The 21335-nt window shown below is 32.4% G+C and overlaps 1 protein-coding gene across 1 annotated transcript in view; it reads right to left on the reverse strand.

Moving 5' to 3' along the window:
- The window catches only part of EMC2 (ER membrane protein complex subunit 2), a 57004-nt gene that overhangs the window by 12296 nt on the left and 23373 nt on the right, over positions 1-21335 (reverse strand). The window contains exons 3-7 of the mRNA XM_012645299.1: positions 20702-20712; positions 20394-20479; positions 17262-17319; positions 5483-5568; positions 5268-5328 (exon numbers count right to left, since the gene is read on the reverse strand). Coding sequence (XP_012500753.1) covers positions 5268-5328; positions 5483-5568; positions 17262-17319; positions 20394-20479; positions 20702-20712 — 302 coding nt within the window. The remainder of the gene's footprint in view (positions 1-5267; positions 5329-5482; positions 5569-17261; positions 17320-20393; positions 20480-20701; positions 20713-21335) is intronic.

The raw sequence follows: 21335 nt of genomic DNA on the forward strand, positions 1-21335 counted from the left end.
ACAGCCTCCAAGACTTTAGATCAGGTTACGTAAAAAATAATTTCTAGAAGTTCACTGATCATTAAATAATATATTCAAATAGCTAAAGTGTAAGGAGGAAATAAACATTTTATTACATATTCTCTATTCCCTAAAAATCCTTCACAGGCATATATTCACCAATATATTCTGTTACAAAGACTTCTCATTACTTAACTGTCAAATATCAAATTATAATGAAGTTATACATTTTTAAACACATGAAAAATAGGATAAGTTAGTTTTGACACACACTCTACTACAATTAAATCATGTGATAGAAAAAAAACAAAACAAAAATCTTACTGAAAATATAAGGTGAGAACTGCCAGAAAGCATCTGGAAAAGCAGCTTTAAACCGTGTAACTATAATTCACATTAGTATATTTTAAATGTTTAATGTGAATATCCTAAAGAACACAGGTGTTGCAAGATTTATTCCCAGAGAGGAGGTGATGACACTACCCAAAGAAAAAGGCTACCTAAATTTGGCATTTGTCACCAATATACAAAGGTACCTACCTTTATGCTAACGCTTGATAAACTTACTTTTTAAACTATACATATTCCAGTTTTATACACGTATATTGGCAAATAATAGCTAACTTTTATTAAGTGATCATGTGTCATGTACTGCTCTAAGTATGTTATGAGTATTAACTAATTTAATCCTACCAAAACCCTAGGAACATCAACATTCTATAGCTGAGAACACTGAGGCACAGACATGTAAACTGAAGCAAGCCTGCGCCACTGCAGAGAGCCTGCACTCTTAAGCACTACGTATGTTGCCAATATGCATCACACACCACAATGATAAACTATAGTAGTGGTAGTGATGACAGTGATGAAGATGTCAATGGTAACATAAAAAGTGTGTACAGCAGTCAAACCAAAAGGGCCTAAGGAAAAAATACACCCTGCAAACTATCCAAGAATTATACCATTTTAGATTTAGGAAGGACCTTATATATGGATTCTTATCCAAAAACATGCAGCTATTTAGTCCTTTCCATTTTTACATCTAAAATCTAGCATAGGTTCTTGACACATAATAGGTATTTAATAAATGATTAAACAAATCAATGAGCAAATGACTGAATAAATGTCTAAAAAAGTATTATGACTACCTAAGCTAATAACTATCACTCTAAAAGGGGAAAGCTGTGTCTCTACTTTAAATACCCAACTTTATCAAAAGACAGTCCTCTTCTAAATGTATTCCTTTAACTAGGATGATGCCAAAAATTCATACTGAGGCTAAGAATAAAAGTTCTTATAGATTTAAATGGGTTTAGCACAACTGTTACTCTGGTTCCTATACAGCATAAAGCACAATAAAATGGGCAGGTAGAAATTTTTGCTGCAAAATGAACACCAAGATATTCTTCTCAAAAATCAATTGGTATCATATATAAGAAAAGGATCTCTTCCCCCAATTTTACAAAATACAAAATCAAACTAATTTTGTGGATAAAATATAGGATCAAATAAACTTAGAGCTAGAAGGAGCTCAAGAAATGGTCTAGTTCTAGTCCAGCCATTCTTAGGCAAGGTTGCTCAAGAGTATTAGGCCACACAGAAAGTGACTATTTCCTCAGTTCTGCCAAGGATGGTGTGTGTACATAGCCAGTACCATTTCAGGTTCATAGAGAAGTTAACTTATTATATACAATGACTCAATGATACTAAGATTGGAGAAGTAAAAATAATTTCAATTGATTTAAAATTGAATTAACAATTATTACATGATTTGTTTTTGTGCAGTTTGAGTCAATTATTATTACTATGTTAGAGTCAGTACTAGAACTAAAGTTTTATTTTGTGCCTCACAAAAGTATATAACCAAAGCCTACAATATTTTTTCCTATTATGTTTTACCAATATCATGATTTTTCCTTATAGAATTTTGATAATTCCCATTGATATAGAATTTTATAATAAGACTGGACCCACAAAAAGGACCTATAATCACAACCATAATTAATGTATTAATGTATAATACTTGCTGATATAGTATCTAGTTTGAATTTTATAAATCAAGTAAAAAAAATTAAGTCTTTGATAACATGAATTTATTTTTGCTTATTCAGGTTGAGTATCCCTTATCTGAAATGACCAGAAGTGTTTCAGATTTTAGATTTTTTTTTTGTTTTGAAATAAATATTTGTGTTATCTTACTGATTGAGCATCCCAGATTTGAAAATCCAAAATGCTCCAATGAGCATTTCCTTTTAGCATCCTTGAATTCTGGAACATTTCAAATTTCAGATTTTCAGATTAGGGATACTTAACCTGTAATATGTATTGGTAGTGCTAACACATAAATTATAACTGTAATTTTTTATATTTAGAACAAGTATAATTTCTCGATATGGTTAATGGGTGTGATACACACCACTAGAATAACTAAAGACAAACTATAATTTATAAATCAGAATCAAACTTAAAGTAACTTAATGACATAAAAAATTATGTTGCAGAATTCTATATCACCTTTTCCCATTATAAAAACACTAAATAGGGCTATATGAACATTCTATTATGGAGATTTGGAGTCAAAAATTCTAGATGTAGGCCCCCAATGCTGTCTGTGACCTATTATACTTTAAAAAGCTTATATCTGTTCATATGCAGAAAAGAATACCAAATGTTAAACATATCTAGCATCTTCTAAACTGCTACATTTTTGCCACTGCGTTCCCTAAACTCATGCTGACATCCCACAATAACACTTCACCATAAAATTTCTATCTACTACAATGACTCACTCCAACAAAGTCAAATTAATCAAGTGACCTGATTCTAATTTTCAGTTTCAAAAAAATCTGAACATATTTATTTCGACTCACTCTAAATCTAAATATTTCTTCTAAGTGTTCAATTAGAAAAAAATAAATGGTCATTTTATAACTGGCTTTAAGACCAAAAAGAGTGTTGTGATACTAGATAAATGAGTAGACTGACCACAATGATCATTTCCTCTAAAAACACATTATTTTTCAAGCACTTTTGTATTTTTGTATTTCTTGATTTCTTGGGATTTTTCAGTTCATTTCTCAAGTGTATATTCAACTCTATTTCAATAAACTCTTTAATACAAAGCAAAACTGTGATCCTACCTGATGAAACTAATTTAATGATAGGTTAAAAATAAAGTATAACCTAAATTTGATGACTAAATATTAGAAATTCATGCAAAAAAATAAAACTGCAAATGAAATAGAAAAAAAGGTGATATATTTATATAGTTCTTAGAGGACAGAAGACATGAAAGTGATAAAAATTGATATATCTGATTTTCTGAAAATGTAAGCTTTCCATAATTAAAAAAGTCAGTATTAAAAAGGCACATAACAAGCAAAGACATATTTCTGACAAATGGTTGATCTCCTTTACAGAAAAAGCTCTTAAAAATGAAAAAAAAAGTATAACCAGTTTTCACCTATCAAATTTGCAAAGATTAAAAACAATCATAGTACCTAGTGTTGTTAAAGGGGTACTCTAATAATTGCTGGTGTGAAAGTAAATTGCTATTACCATTCTAGGGAACGATTAGGAACTATTTATCAAGACCACAGAAAATGTGCATATCATTTAATAAAGTAATTCTATTTCTAAGAATTACAGCCCAAGGAAACAAAGATGATCACTACAGTATTACAATGAAAATGTAAAATAACCTCCATATCCCCCTAAGAAACTGGTTAAAAATACTAGCAGGGTAAATTGATATAAAGAAACAATATAAAGCCATTAAAACCACATTGTAGAATGTTTACAGTGGTAAGAAATTTTTGACAAAATATAAGAGAAAGCAAAAGATAATTTTATCTTGGATTTTTAAGAGGTATGGAAAACAAAAATCAAACATAAACTATAATTCAGGATGATGGAATTAAATGCAATTTTTGTTTTGGTCTTTACACTTTATTGGGTTTCCCAAATTTTCTACATTAGGTATTTCTTTAACCTGAAAAAAAAAATTTCCTTAATGATGTGAAATATTTTTAAATGCTTTTATAGTCAGAAAAATCTTTATAAGGTATGAAAAAATTTTAAATGACTATCACCTGTTTTAGAAATAAAGCTAATGTTACTTTTTTTACTGCACTCTGAAAATTCAGTTTCATGTTATTTAAATATAAGTATTATATACCATGTCATATGCATAAGAGAATGTTTACATATGTGTACATACAACCATATGTACATTCTATACTGAACATGAATCAGAAAATAATTTCCTAACCAAACACAGAGAATCTGATGGCCAGAGTATACCAGATAATTGAAAAATTATTACCAGAATATAGCGCAAATTAAATAACAGCTATTATTTTTATTGTACTTTTGACTTTTATTAGAATTACACAAATAACCACCTCAATCCTCTATTTCACATTATACATGTAGACCACGGACAACAGAGAAGTGTCTTCATTCTATTTCCTGTGTCAGCTGTTTGTAGTTTAAGAACAGGTTATTCATGCACAATAAGAAAATGTGCGTGAGAATCTGATTCTATTCAGTCAAAAAGAAGGAAAAGAAACAATGTAATATACTTCAGATTCAAAAGAACCAAGAGAAAAAAGAAAAAAAAAGTTATGCCTCTAGATGGAGGTTAGCGTTAATGCTGTGATATTAGAAAACTTGCACTAAGACTCTGGACTAATCCTCTCACACTGGGATTTCCTCCTGTCATTACAGCAATAAAAAAGCTAACAAAAACATTAAATATCCAATAAGCAAGTTCCTACAGCATTCAACATTCTTGATTATTCTCGGTTTTTTACCCAGGAAACAGAATGCTTCACTTTAGAAGAGTTGATTCTCTTAGTACTAAAGCTAATACATGCATACAATTGACAGAATTTTTAAACGGCAGGGAGTATAATACTCTTTGTATATAAGAACAATTTGAACTCTAAAAAATTCACAATTTTGATTCACCAAAAATAACCTTAGCTTGGCAAATGCAGGCCTTTATAATTTCAAAGAATACCATCTGTATTTGAAAGAAAAACTTACTTCTCAAACAAAAACAATTTAGCAAAACACAAATGACCCAGTTAAAGCTACTCACAAATTATGACCAACAAACTGTTGATTTGTTATTTTTCGTTTAATTGATGATATATTGTTTCTCATTTGAAATGACAAGTGATTCACATCTTTGAAAACCACTACACCTTGTAAACTTTGACAAAAATTGCACTCTTAGCAAAATTTTGCGTGTTAACAACTTACTCATGTTCATTGATATAAAGTTCTGCAAGTTCATGCCAGGCTTCTTGGTCTCCAACAAATCTGGTGGTAGGAAAGGGAAAAAAAAAAAGTAAGTGTGTAGACATTCTATAAATGAACAGCATGGAGACAAACAGGAAAATCAAATGCAAATTCCATTTTAATTAAAAAAGATTTATCAGAATAACAAAACACAATCCGCTTGTAAAACACTCACTGTTCCAGATACTCATTCAGTTCCCGAATGGCCTCCACATTTTTCCCCTGGGCTTTTCGAATGGCAATCTTACGCTTTCTTGCAGCCTATGGGTTGACATTAATAAAGGATTAGGCCCTCATGATTCCTTGGGTTTTTGTAAAGAAGGTAATTTGACTGTGCAAATTATTATCTCAATGCCAGTGAAATTCCATTGTAGAACTACTGCTTAGTGGGAGTTTATAAACATGCCCCGTGACATCCCACTGGGGAATTCAAACATTCCTCTAACAATCACATATGCTTTACTTTTGATGCACACAATGTATGCATCGTTTCATCCAAATAAATAACTATCCAGATTCTGATAATTACAAGCCAGCAGGGAATCCTAATCTTTATCCAACTTAAAGTCCTTCACTCTGTCCCATTCATCAGATCTGTATCTTGAGAGGTAGAGGGATAGTGGAGATTAGGAAAAAAATCTCACCATGGTCACTTGAATATCATTATACAAATATGGCTTCTGACAACTTTTTTCACAATTTTAAGAGAAAAATCTACCTGTGAGTCTTTCAAAAGAAAAATACAGGTACTGAAAGAAATATTTTATAATAAGCAAAACATTTGAAACTTGCATTTTAAAGTTATTTAAATGACAAACATAAAAACTGATGCCATTTATTTATGCATTCATCAAATACGTATCAGACTTCTATTGTTTGCCAGGTACTGTGCTAGACAATGAAAAAATAAGAATAAAAAAGAAATAGATAATTCCTTGCAGGAGCTCAGTCTCATGACAAAGACACACCAAGTAAAAAACTTTATTGCTCTAAGGGGCAATGATAGAGATATCTACGGTGTCATGATAACAAGGAGGAGATCCTAACACAGGCTGAGGCAGAATGGAGGAAGTGGAAGAACAGGAAGCAAAGAGGGTCCCAGATGTGATACTTGTACTGAAACAGAAAGGGTGGTTACACATTAAGGAAGCAGAACAGGAAGATATGTGTGGACATTGTATAATATAATAGGGACACATGAGCAAAGGCATAGGAGAAAGCATGACTGTGTATAATCGAGACTACAAATTTGAGGCTGAAGTGAACAGTCAGGGACTGGATAGCATTGTATAAGTTATATTTATGTCCCTCCATCTCTGCTTAATTCAAACACAGAAGGATAAACAATAAAACACACTATAACTAGGGTAAAGGTAAGCTTACTATGAACATAGTTTCTTATGGTTTTATATAATACACACTCCAAAAGATGCAGACATAAGTAAAATGGATGGGGCCTCTCTAGAGTAACAAGAGCTACATGTCCTGGGGTGGGTAGTGAGTGATTTGGCTCTGAAGAAGTCAAAGTGAAAAGTTTAGAGAAATCAAGAGACTCTCCAACAAATTAGGGCAAGAGCAATACTTATAATAATTCTGATAATATTTTGGTAATAAAAAATGATATTTTAAGAATGTATATCCTTAATTATTTGGGTCATGTCTAAGACCTAGAACAATGCTTGCCAAACAGTAGGCACACTCAAATATAAAAAGCACCACAATAAATGTAAAGTTTACAAAGTCCCAAGAACTCAAAAGAAAAGTAAAAGTAAAGCTCTGAAAGTAACTCAAATCCTAAAGGTAGAATATTAGACTTGGGAGCCTTGTCCCAAGTACGTCCAAAAATATTAATAGACGAGGGATAAATTAACATATAACAAACTGATTTCTTTTAGGCATATAATATCTGATCCAGCACCATTTGAAACATAATTTATTCTCTTCATTTTTCATGACACTACTTCTTCCACCAGCAATATGACAGAGCAAAAAGAATCTAGGTTTTGAAATCAAAAAGACAAGAAGTTGAATACCAACTCTTGTTACTTAATCAGCTTTTTTTAACCTCTCCAAAGCTCAGTATACCATCTATCTCCAAGTATATCAAGGCATAGCAATTAACATGATACCTATCTTCCTTTTTTTTTTTCTTAAAAAATGTTCCGTTCTATGCTTAACATTCATGTGTTAAGCCTTGCCACAAAGCTCTAGGAGATCTTTAAAGGACTGGCACAGACTTACTTGTTTTATATTTATATCTTGCCCCAATCCTTAAAGGACGTGCAACAGCTGAAATGAGATACTACAGATGCAGTGAAAACTTGTAGAACATTTTGAATTCAAATATCACAAATCAGACAAAAAGTCAAAGTATAACTATGAATAGCAATTAACACATCTTTAGTCTTAGTATTAATAAGAAGTGTGATATGAACACTGTAATGGGCATTGTCAAGCACAATATAAGTTTCATGAAGAGTGTACTGAAAACAACTGACTTTGTTAAACTCATTTTTTTCAGTTATTTGACAATAGAACCATTCCTCTACTGTTGAACACGTACTGAATTTTTTTGGTCAGCAGCATTCTACAGAAGACAGTTTGTAAAGCACTGCCCTAGAGTGTTTCAAAGATAATTAGTCTTTTAAAATGACTTTTAAAGGATAATACTTTCGAAAATGATAGGGAAATAAAGGTGTAATCAACTTAAATGTATCAAAAAAGGTAGAATTAGGAGATCCAAAATTTCTGATTTCCATCCTAGATTCTTCTACAAGACTTCCTGAAAGGAAGCTGAAATATTATAAATTAAATAATGTGTTACTGTTATTTTGAATGATGCGAATTTGTGGTGGGAGTAATGTTATAACTTTGTAAGAATTATGTAAAACAGAAATTTAGCATTAACTTTGGAACAGCCAATTTTAAAAACTAAGAGCTTTTCTGCCTAACAAAAACTTCACTGAGGTACAACAAAAGATTTTAAATACAAGGCTTTCTTAATCAATTTGGGAAGCATGCCCCACTCTATCATATGAACCTCATCATGTAAAACCTGAGATACAGCATTGTAGGTCCTAATATTCTAAAATTTAAAACAAACTTTTAAGTGGTAACCATTCAGCTATGAAAAGCCAATCCTCCTTTAAGCTGCTATATGTGGCAGCTTAAAAAAAAACCTACTCAGCAATCACTATTATATGAGCACGGTTACATTATTAAGTCATATACTTTTTACTAAATAAAAGCCCTGTCCAGGTTATTTCTTTTCAAGAAAAATAATACCTCATTCTGGCATAAGTACCAATCTTTATCATGATCATTTTAAATTAGTATTAAATGGGGACTTAATTTTCAGCCAAAATAAAGTAACAGGGACCAAATTTACTCCTCCTGCCTTAAGCTACAGGACAGCAGGCAATGAAGGACAGTAATCCCTGAGAAGTGGGAAACAAACCAGGTAAGCTCTATTTTTATTGCCCTGGCTCACTGCCTTGAGGAAGCTGCAAGGGTGCTGCGCAGGGAGGGGAAAAACAGATTGAGACCAGAGAACTCCCCAAGTTCAGGAGAAGGAGCTGAGAGTCCAGGAAGATCGAAGAGGCAGAGTACCACAGAAGAATAAAAGTACAGAATAAGGACTCCGGAGCTCTGCAGAGGGTTCCCCTTGAATACTCAGCTTTGTACTGATCAGTGCATGCGGGTGAGGAAACTACCCAAAGCCAGGGAAAGAACCACCAAAAAAGTTTAGGGGACACAGTGCCCAGCTGTGCCCCTGCTACCAGCCAGACTGGAAAATGGCAGGATTCACTGGGCATTGGATAGAGTACCCAGAAGGTTCTCACCACAGTAATGGCAAATAATTAGCCTCAAACACTATTCTGATCAGGCTGGGAAACTTTTGAGGATGATGGTTTCATTTACTATCTTGATTGTGGTGGTAATGGTTTCACTGGTATATACAAATGTCAAAACTTATCAAATTATACACCTTAAATATGTGCTGTTTATTCTATGTCAATTATATGTCGAAACAGTTTTTTTTAAAAAAAATCATAGACTAAATGTTAAGTAAAGTCTTGAATATTTATCCACTTTAATTTTGCATTTCTTTCTTGTACTTCTGTTCCTGTAAAATATGCCAAAGTTCTAAATTTTTCTAAATATCTTATTTGGATCAATCTTTTCAAAAGTCAATTTAAGTCTTAAAAAAAGAAAACTGCTCTACATTTTATAAGTGATTTTAACATTTGGAGTTAAAACTTCTATCATAAAATATGAAATTTCAAAAAGTACTCATTATGATATGGGATAAATTATAAAAGAAAAGCCATTTAAAATCTAAAAGTTTTATCATCTGCTTCAAAGTATATCTAAATTTTTAAATAAACACAGAATATGTAATGTATCATATGTAAAATATACAACCAATTATAACAAAGATACTGGTGCAAAAAATTAAGATGAAAACAGAAACACACATCTCAGTTTTTGCACATTCACAAAGAACAGTACTAGACACTGAAGGAAGCAGATGTTCAGCAACCATCTACAGAATAAATGAATATGTCACAAATATTACAGCTGGAAAGAACCTAAAGTGATAATTAAATTTCATTTTACACAGACAAAAACCAAAGCCTACGGCTCCTGAATCTATATGCTTATTTTTTCTGCCATAGTCTCTTACTCTCTGTACACTTAGTACTGAGCTGCCCAATTCCTTATTCATACATCTAACTGTGAATAAAAAGTCAAGCAGCATGTGCCCCAAAAGCTACACAAAACCCTGGGTTTCGAATGATTACCAGGCAACCGAATAAGGTTCAAAAAAGGATTCTCTTGCCTTTTGGATCTTACCCAGAGCACAAAAAAAAGGCTTATAAACAAGGCAAATTTCCTTCTATCACAGCTTCCCTAGTATAATATTCTATAAAGCAAAAATTATGCTTAGGAGATTTTAAAAAATAAAAACAAGTTATTATTAGACTTCACATGCTCTTTGACGGTGGCAAGTACAATGTAGTTAAATAACTAAATTTACATAATGAAATTTCTGTGGGGGACACCTGGTTGCCCATGTATATTAATTACCTAGTCCCAATTACATTCATTACCATTGCTTCTTTCTTTCTTCATGGATTAATGGTCTTTAGCTCTGGCATCAAACTGCCTATTCAGAGTTTCTTACTAACTGTATAATCTTGAGCAAGTCACTTAACTTCTCTGTGATCTTGTTTGCCCATAAAATAAAGACGATATCTAACAGGATTGTAGTGATACTTAATAAGATACATACATAAAGTACTTAGCTCAGTGATGGACCATAGTAAATATTCAATAAACATTACCTGTCATCATCACCATCTTCCTCAATTCTATCACTCCTGCTTTCACCCCATTCTCATCTTTAATCTCTGCTTTGTATTAATAGAAAGCTGGAGCTTTACTGTAAGTCAGTTGTGAAGTAGAAAAAAATCTAGATGATCATATAAGCTGTTCTTTGAACATGCTTTACTCGGATCAAAAGTCTTTTTTTAAAATTCACAAAATCAGAGCACATTAAATAATTTTATCATCCCTTAATCAATGCTAACTATTGTATTTTTGCCCTCCCAAAAGTTTAGAAGATTTTTAGCCCGCACCACTTCAAATTTGTCTGCTGCCCTAACTGATGTTCTGAATAAGCAATCTGGAGGCATTAAGAAATGCAATAGTTCTGAAAAACCCATGTATGACAGTGAGAACCACTCTACTAAAAGAATACCACAGACAACAAACAATTTACTCCATTATTCAAAAGTAAATCAACTTGTCAACAACATAGATCCTATTCTGTTTTCTTTAATGAACATCAAATAAGTCCAATCCCTAGCCTCAGAGAATTCACATTTTCTAGGTGAAATATGTATAACTACAATATAAATAAACCCAAGAAGGAACACTTGGGTACAGTATCTTTTAAATTTCAGAGGAAGAATAAAGGTTATTGTGATTTTTACTGAAACAATCAAAGGGGAGGTAGCTACAGAGGAGCTGGACCCCAAGGGGAAGACGAGAATTTGCACAGTTCCATGCTCCTATAGGATTTTTTCCAACCAAAGCTATATACACTAATGCCAAACAATAAACAGGAACTTATATAATTCATTTCAAACTTTTAAGGACCATGAATAAATCTTCATCAAATCAGCTACATGCTTTCTTAATGTTACATACAATGGGCTAGCTAGCAATTTTTCCTGACAGGTAAGTAGTATCTTAAAAAAACAGGCTACTTGGGGAAGAGATACTGCATAGAAAAGGATTAAAGGATTAAGGCCTACCAGCAAAATATAATCTAGAATATCCCCATATCCCCTCCAGATTTAGGGACCCAGAAAGAAATGAATAGTTGGTCTGCAAAGGGAAAGCAGAGTTTCAGGTTCTCCTGTCTCCAAGGCTATGTCCACAACCTGAAAATGTGAGCTTTTAAGAACATCTTTACTCTCGGCACACAGGCAATTATATCTAATTCCAAAATAAGACTTCAAATATTTGATATATCATACAAGGCAGAGTTTACGATTCAGGGCAAAACCTGATCTTTCTGAAATATGAAATCAATTAAAATATAATAATGATTGTATTTTTTTTCTGAAAGACATTGATTCAACGAATATTCATTGAAAGTCTACCAAATGCTGGGCACTGTTCTATACAAAGGACAAAATTGGGATCAGAATAAAAGGTCACAGTGAGCTTAGTTCAATACTTGTCTTTGACAGCCTAGAGACTAAAATTATTATACTTGAGAGCTATTCTTCTTGAACAACATATTTGCATCTAAGTTTTGTTTGTATATTTTTATTAAAAAATATACTTTTATTCATCTCCCTATCTCTCCAATTTCACTTATCTTAGTTTTAGATCCCCATAATCTCTGGCCTAAGAACAACCTCCAAATTACTTCTCTTTTCTCACCTCCTTCAAACCATATCCCATATCCCTGACAAGTTATCTCTAAAAATATCTGATGGTATTTACCAAATCAAAATTTGATTTTACTGTCCATTCTCAAAGAATAAAAATTAAAATTCTGAAGTATAACTGGTCACAAATGTAGATCCCCTTGTTGAACCTCTAGCTACTCGGCACAATGACCCAACTCAGAGGTATAAAATATTATTTTCCTCAGAGGTAAATCAGTGGGGAAGGAGAAGGTTAACTAGGCAGAGTATCAGAATTTTGTCCTTTCTTCAACCAGAACAGAAATGAAATTTCATTTGAAAAAGATATAAAAGGAGACAGTTGAGAAAGAAAAGTAAAAATAACTGTTTAAGAATATTAAAAGATGTCTAACATTACTCATAATGCAAATTTTAACAAGGTAAGATTTTTAGCCAATTACAGTTGCAAAGATTAAAATAAAAAAGATCACAATATGCCATGTGGGAAGATCAGGCAAAGTGTCACTCTCATACACCACAGAAATGGGTATAGATGACTAAAAGCCTTTTTAGGGGGAAATTTAGCAACGTCAATCAAAATTTAAAACGCATATACTTCCTGACCCAGATATTTCACTTCTAAGGATTCATCCCACAAATGACATCCACTGCAACCCTGTTTCTGAGAGGAAGATATCAGAACCAACCTAAGGGTTCACCAAAGGGAACTTAGTTAAAGAAACTTTTTTATCAAGACAATGGACTATATACCCACTCGATGCAATGCTATGTAGCCACTCAACAGAATAATATAAAGGATGTGCTAACATTGCATGATCTTTAAAATATATTGCTAAGTAGAATATGCCACATTTGCAATTTTAAGCATTTTCCCTGTCAAAAGGAATACACACACACAACGCACGCCTATTTGTGCATGAAAAAATATCTCTGAAAACACATACAAATTGTTAATAGTATTTGCCTAAGGGAAGGAGGACTTGAGCTCCTGGGTTGGAGGACAGACTTATTTTTTGCCATATATTATTTCATTCTGTAATTTTTAACATGAGTATATATTACTTTTTCAAAAGAATATTTCACAACTTTTAAAAATAGATGGAGAGAAGGTATTTCATTTCACTACCACCCTCTCAAAAGAAAAACTTGAAAACTTCCATTCTAATCATCTTATTCTTTCTTTCCTAAGCAGGTCTTGCACTTTAATAATGCAAAGGCTTACTCATGCCATTCACTTGGGATATGATGTCTTTCTTCAGCCCACCGTCTTTGTTTCATTTAAGCCACACTTACCCTTCAAGGCCTGCAAGGCTCAAAACTCACGCAGCAAGTCACCAAAGAATCAGAATTTAATAAATCTACTTCAAAGTCCACAATATGTTCATTACATCACGTTGCCTCCCTAAAACCAAAGCCAAGATGCCATCTAATTCATCCTGTTCCCAGCACCAAGCACACTGCATGCACTCAACAAATGTTTTCTGAAAGAATGAATGCATGTGAGTGGGAAGGAGAGCCCCTTAAAACTTGAATGAACAACCTCATTTCTACACTAGATATCAAGGAACATAGAGGCTTAAGACAAAAGGGTCACATGATCACTTTTAGACAATGTGGAGAAGAAGAGTATAAAAGTATAAATTATAACTATGGATGAGGATGAAACTAGACTTTTCTACCTTTGAGATAATACATTAAAGTTGTGAAAAAAGAACAGTGATGCCTTCTACAAAAAAACTTAACTGTTGCATGTAAGTAAAGTCTTCTACTAGACTTTATTAGTTCTAGGTCTTATATGGCTTTGTTTTCTCCTTCAATGTCCAGCACGGTGCTTTCTAAGGATACAGGAACAGAAACAGTATCTTTATTCTTAGTAACAGCAACACTTTGGCAGCTCATGAGAAGTATTTAATGTTTACAGAAGGAAAGGAGGAAGTGAGATGAGATTAGAGAATGTTTGATGAAAGAATAATACATTTAGCAAAGCTGAATTTAGTCACCTTGTTCTAAAATGTTTAACTAGCCTCTAAAGGATTTAGTTACAATAGGTTGAGTACCCCTTATCCAAAATACTTGGGACCAAAAGTGTTTCAGATTTTGATTTTTTTCATATTTTGGAATATTTGCATATACGTAATGAGATACCACGGGGACGGGATCCAACTCTAAACATGAAATTCATTTATTTCCTACACACCTTATACACATAGCCTGAAAGTAATTTTACACAATATTTTAAATAAGTTTGTGATTCAAACAAAAGTTTTGACTGCAACCCATCACATGTGGTCAAGTGTGGAATTTTCCATTTGTGGTGTCATGTTGGAACTTGAAAAGTTTTAGATTTTGGAGCATTTCGGATTTCAAATTTTCAGATTAGGGATGCTCTCAACCTGTACCACCTCACACACATTCTATGGCGGGAACCATCTGGATTTCCTTTTTTTTTTTTTTTTTTGGAGACAGGATCTTGCTTTGTCGCCCCCGGTAGAGTACAGTGATGTCATCATAGCTCACTGCAATCTCCAACTCCTGGGCTCAAGCGATCCTCCTGCCTCAGCCTCCTGAGTAGCTGGGACTACAGGCATGTGCCACCATGCCTGGCTAATTTTTTCTATTTTTTGTAGAGATGGAGTCTCACTGTTGCTCAGGCTGGTCTCAAACTCCTGAGCTCAAGCAATCCTTCTGCCTCAGCTTCTCAGAGTACTAGGATTACGGGCACGAGTGAGTCTAGCCTCTGGATTTCTCTTTTAGCCAGCCTTAAAAGTCATAAAAAGCTATAAAATATGGAACGTACTATTACAAAGACAGAATAATATTTAATTATATATTATCTTACATCCTAAAATGAAATAACTTATTAAAAAATATCCCCAACTTAAACTGAGAAGTATTTGACTCCTAATTTCAAAACAAAAATGACTTAAATTACTAGCAATTGACTTTTAACCTGGTATGAGAAAAATATATAAAACTCAGAAACTCTTTTCAGAAATTTGATTTTATTTTTTTCAATCTATGGTTAGGTGGAAAACTAGTATCTTTGACTGCAGTAAAGCCGTATAATTGAAGTAGGGGTACATGAGAAAATCTTAAGAAAAAAATGGTGCTTTTTATAAGAAATTACTTTATTAAGATAGATGGTAAGCTATTAGGACAGTTAAGATTAGAAAATTATTTCAATTAATAAAATGTGGTCTATGTATACCATATAGTACTACTCAGCCATAAAAAACAATAGTGAATTAATATCTCTTGTATTAACCTGAATGGAACTAGTGACCATTATTCTAAATGAAGTATCACAAGAATGGAAAAACAAACACCACACGTACTCACCATTAAATTGGAATTAATTGATCAACACTTACGTGTACATAGGAAATAACATTCATTGGAAATCAAGCAGGTAGGAGGCAGGAGGAGGGGACACGTAAATTCACATCTATTGGGTACAAGGTATGCGGTCTGGGTGATGGCACACTTATAACTTTGACTCAAATGGTACAAAAGCAGTTCATGTAGCCAAAATGTTTGTACCCCCATGATATTCTGACATAAAATTTAAAAAAAAATCCAATGTGCCTCCAAGTCAATGAATGTTTGCATATCAAAAAAAAAAAAAGAAAATTATTTCAAAACTTTCCAATTTTAACTTTCTCTTTATTGGTGGTATCTAGATAAACTAATGGAAGCTAATTTCTTATTTTTGCTTCTTATTATAAGAGGTTTGCAGCTGTCAAAACTTTTCCCTGACTTTCTACATTCCGAGAATCCTCACAAAATAATGAAACCTTTCCATACAAATATCTACCCAAGAAAACCCCCCAAAACCCTAAGAAGTTTCCAGAAAAAATCTCCCTAAGGTGGGATAATACTAAAAGTAAGAATCTATCATTTAAGCAACATACCAACTACTATAATACATAACTACAAAATATCAAAAGACATAAGCAGAGATGGGGATTTATGACCAATGCCTGGGATTAATGTGCTCTAGAAACTACATATTTCAATATTAAACAATTTCCTGCGCTAGTATAATTTACTTAAAATTAACCAATTTACTGTTGTTCAATTATTAAGCATTTACATCTTAAAATCCAGAGTTCTACCTTATCATTTTTTAAAATCTATTGTTAAAGAATTACTTGCTAAGAGAAAACCTTCATGTATCTGTACTGTGTTTCTATAACAATTTCTCCTTTTATAAAAGGAAAAAAACTGAACCTGATTTCTAGTTAAAAATTCTAAAAATATTTATTTTCTTTTAGCAGGCATATGTATGCCTAGAAATAATTATATAAAACATTTAAATGCTATATTATCTAAAGTATCCATGGAATGTTTTATTTAGTAAAAAAGTCTGAGGAAGCTATTATGCCTATATAATAAACTAAAATTTTCTCAACATTTAAAAAAACTACTACTATTATATAGGTATCTTTAGAACAAATATGTTGTCCAATAAACTAGTATTTGTTCAAACTCAGAGTAAATTAAAGGTGTGTGTATACACACACACACACACACACAAAGGTGTCTGTATACACACATATATATTCTTCTTATTCACATGTCAGGCAGAAAAAAAGCAAAAACAAAACAAAATAACCTTCATTAATTCCTAAGTAATTATCAAAATGACTTCTTTCATTTTTCATTATGACAACTAAAATTAACTACACAAACTAGACAAGTTAGTATTTCATAAATTTCAAAATATCACAAAACACTGAGCTCTCCTGGGCTTTCATGTAAGCACACAGTCTACCTTTCCAAATTTTAACTAGCTTCTTTTCTAGTAAGATATTTTCTAAAAGTGAATTTTATTAGACAGCTGTAAATCTATTTAAAATAAAATGTGACCCATCATGAACTATTTAAAATAAAAAAAATAAAACCTGGTTCCTCATGTATCTTTCCATTATTTCCTCTATGAATTATTAATAATTTCATCTTTTAAATTAAACTCTAGATCATATTCAAGACCATCTGCAAACTTACAGTGTTAGTTGGATCTTCTTGTAAAATTCGATCATATAGCTGTATAGCATCATCATATCTATTTTCAAAAAAAAGAAACATCATGAATCATTACCTTAAAAATATAATGATAAATAGTCAATACAGAGAAAGATTAAAGACTAAAATGGCAGGGCTTTTTAAATATGCATTTATAATAGCTATCCAAATCTTCTCATCTTCACTTAACAGCCAAAGTTTACTACAGTCATACTTTTTTAAGGAAAACAAGTTATGTATAAAGTACTTACAGAGAAACTATTTCAAAAATATGCTGATTCAATTTGGCCAAAATATGAAGTAAAAACTAGCCACACAGGTTGAAGAGACAGAACAAGCAAGCATCAGAAGCAGACTCAGATATGGCAGAAATGTTGGCATTAACAGACCATGGCAGAAATGTTGGCCATTAACAGACCAGGAATTTAAACAACTATGTGTATGTTTATGGCTCTAATGGAAAAAGTGAACAAGAAAAATGGGTAACGTAAACAGAGATGGAAACTCAGAAAAAGAATCAAAAGAAAATGCTAGAAATCAAAAACAATATAATGGAAATGAAGAATGCCTTTGAAGGGCTTATCAATAAACTAGACATGACCCAAAGAAGAACCAGTGAGCTTGAAGAAATATCAAAAAAATCTTAAAAACCTGAAATGCAAAGAGAAAAGACAGTACAATAATAGAACAAAATATCTAAGACCTGTGTCAATTAAAAAAATGTAGCATATATGTAATGGGAATATCAGAAGGAAAAGAAAGAGAGAAAGGAACATAAGAAATGTTTTAAATAATAAGGGTTGAGAAGTTTCCAAATTTATGACATAAAACTACAGATCCAGGAAGCTCTAAGAATATCAAGCAGGATAAATACCAAAAAAAATCTACACCTACATATAGTACATTCAGACTCTAGAAAATCCAACACAGAAAATCTTGAAAGAAGGCAGAGAAAAAAAACACCTTATTTATATAGGCTCAAGGATAAGAATTATATCAGACTTCCCTTCAGAAACTACACAAGTAAGAAAACAGTGGAACGAACTATTTAAAGTGTTCTAAGAGAAACCACCATCCTAGAATTCTGTACCCTAAGAAATTGTCCATCAAAAGTGAGCGAGAAATATGAACTCCCTGACAAAGAAAAAAACTCAAGAAATTTGCTGACAGTAGACCTGCAAGAAATGCTAAAAGCTGCTCTTCGGAGAAAAAGAAAATTATATTGGTCAGAAACTTTGATCTATATAAAGAAAGGAAGAGTAGTAGAAAATGAATAAATGAAGGTAAAATAGAATCTTTTATTTTTCTTATTCTTTTTTTTTTTTTTGAGACAGAGTCTCACTCTGTTGCCCTGGATAGAGTGAGTGCCGTGGCGTTAGCCTAGCTCACAGCAACCTCAAACTCCTGGGCTCAAGCAACCCGCCTGCCTCAGCCTCCCGAGTAGCTGGGACTACAGGCATGTGCCACCATGCCCGGCTAATTTTTTATATATATTTTTAGTTGTCCAGATCATTTCTTTCTATTTTTAGTAGAGGCGGGGTCTCGCTCTTGCTCAGGCTGGTCTCGAACTCCTGAGCTCAAACAATCCGCCTGCCTCGGCCTCCCAGAGTATTTTTCTTATTCTTAATTGATCAGATAACAGTTTGCCCAAAACAATAATAGCAACAGCGTATTCAGGGATTATAGTTTATCGATAAGTGAAATGAATAAAGGCAATGTTGTAAGTGACAAAAGGGAGGAATTGAAAATACTCTTTTGTAAGGTATTTGTACTACCTGTGAAACAGTGTAGTGTTATTTGAAAGCGGAGTTGAATTAGTTATAAACGTATATTGCAAACAGAAGGACAACCATTAAAAAAATTTAAAAAGAAGTATAAAGTATAACTGATATACTGAGAGAGAAAAAATGAAATCACAGAAAATGCTCAATTAAACCAGGGAAGGAAGAAAAGAGCAACAACGAAAGATAGAAAGAAAAAAGAAAGAACACGAGCAATCAAAAGAAAATAGTTAAGAATATAGTAGATATTAAACCAACTATATCAATAATCACTTTAAATGTGAATGGTCTAAATACAACAATTAAAAGACAAAGATTATCAAAGTGGATTAAAAATCATGTCTGAATGTCTACATAAAACTCACTCTCATTATGAAGATACAACAGATTAAAAGTAAAGGGATAGAGAAAGATATGCTATAACATTAATCAAAAAACTGTGGTAGCTTTACTAATTTCAGAGAAAGCAAAATTCAAAGCAAGGAAAATTACCAGGGATAAATACTATAAAGGGGTCATTCTCAAGAAAACATAACAATCCTTAATACCTATGAGATTAACAGGATCAAAATACATGAGGTAAAAACTAATAGAACTGCAAGGAGAAACAGATGAATCCACTATTAGAGACTTCCACACTCCTTTATCAATCATTGACAGACACAATAGGCAGATAATCAGTAAAGACATAGTTGGATTGGACAGCACAATCAACCATGTAGAAGTACTGAAAATAAAATTTTAAAAGCAGATGGCAAACAGAAAAATGGTGTGAAAGCACTCTTACAAATCAAAAAGAAAAATAATTAACTTAAAATGGTCCTAGCTTCTAGAAAAAAATATGGAATATCACTGAGATGTTGTAGTGGGAAAAGAAGTCTTATACAAAAATCAATAACCATAAAGAAAGACTGATAAACTGAACTTCATCAAAATTAAAAACTTCTATGTTTCTAAAGGCACCATTTAAAAAATAAATACCCAAGGCAGAGAATAGGGGAAAATATTCACAGCACATATATCTGACAAAGCTCTTTTACCCAGAATATATAGAGAACTACAAATCAACATCAAAAAAAAGGTAAAACAACCCTATTTTAAAAATGGGCAAGGATAAAAAAGATACTTTAAAAAGAAGTTATTTAAATATTCAATCAGCCATGAAAAGGTTTTCAACCTCATTAGTCATCAAGAAATACAAATTAAAGCCACGAGATACTAGTTCACATGCACTAGAATGCTTAGAATCGAAAATGATTAACACCACGAAGATTAACAGCCTTCATGTTTGTCATTTCTAAATGGCATCACATTGTTCACAAGATGTGTTTACCTTTCCATGGCTTCAAATCTCATGCCCGTTAATCGCTTGACTCTGTGACTGCCAGGGAACTGTCTTCTTAACTCTTGAAGACAAAACTGAAAAAATAATGGGTAAAAAAGATTTGAAGAGTAGTAATTATATTATATACACTAAATGGACTATAAAGAATGACCTATTTAGTCTTCAATGTATCTTTTTGAATAATTTCATTAGCGTCACCTAATAACATGAAGTGAAATTAATCAGTAATGAATAATAGGGTAAAAGAAGAAATATGAAATTACAGTGAAGGCAACAATGAGTTCTTAGAAACTGACCATGCTCTTAACTAGGAAAATGCACAGATTGTGAGATCCACTAATAACTCTTCGAATACTATTATCATATTATTTCTCCTTAAAACTGCCTCCATAATGTGTCAGGCCCTACTTAAATGCCAAAATCAGCTTCCTGGTTTTTTTAATTAGAATATAAGTATTCTACCATAAGAATTAAGATTTTTGGTATTCATCTCAAGTCTCTTGTAAACAATATTAACATTGTTTAACTTTGCCCTGTTAAAATATTAATCAATCATTCTTTTAATCCACATATCCTGACTTAGAGTCAGAAAATACAGGCACCAAATCTACGGAGTACCAATTTCTTTGGACAGGTATCCGTAATTCACACATCAACTCGACTAAACAATCAGTTATTTATTGAGTACCTACATTCTCAGTAACATATAAGGGATTATGAGACATGGAAGCGCTAGAAATGTCAAAGATTATGCAAATGATCAAGTCAAGCACCCTAAAGCATGAGTAACCAAAAAGATGCCTTTAATTAGTGAAGAAACTATTTATTATTAATAAAATAAGTTTTAATATGATCTGAAAACACAGCTTTAAAGTCTATGGCTGAAAATCTGCCACACTAAGAAAAACATTCAAGTTAGTCAAAAGCAAA

Source organism: Propithecus coquereli, unplaced genomic scaffold (genome assembly GCF_000956105.1).
Source record: "Propithecus coquereli isolate 6110/MARCELLA unplaced genomic scaffold, Pcoq_1.0 Scaffold23, whole genome shotgun sequence".
NCBI lineage: Eukaryota > Metazoa > Chordata > Mammalia > Primates > Indriidae > Propithecus > Propithecus coquereli.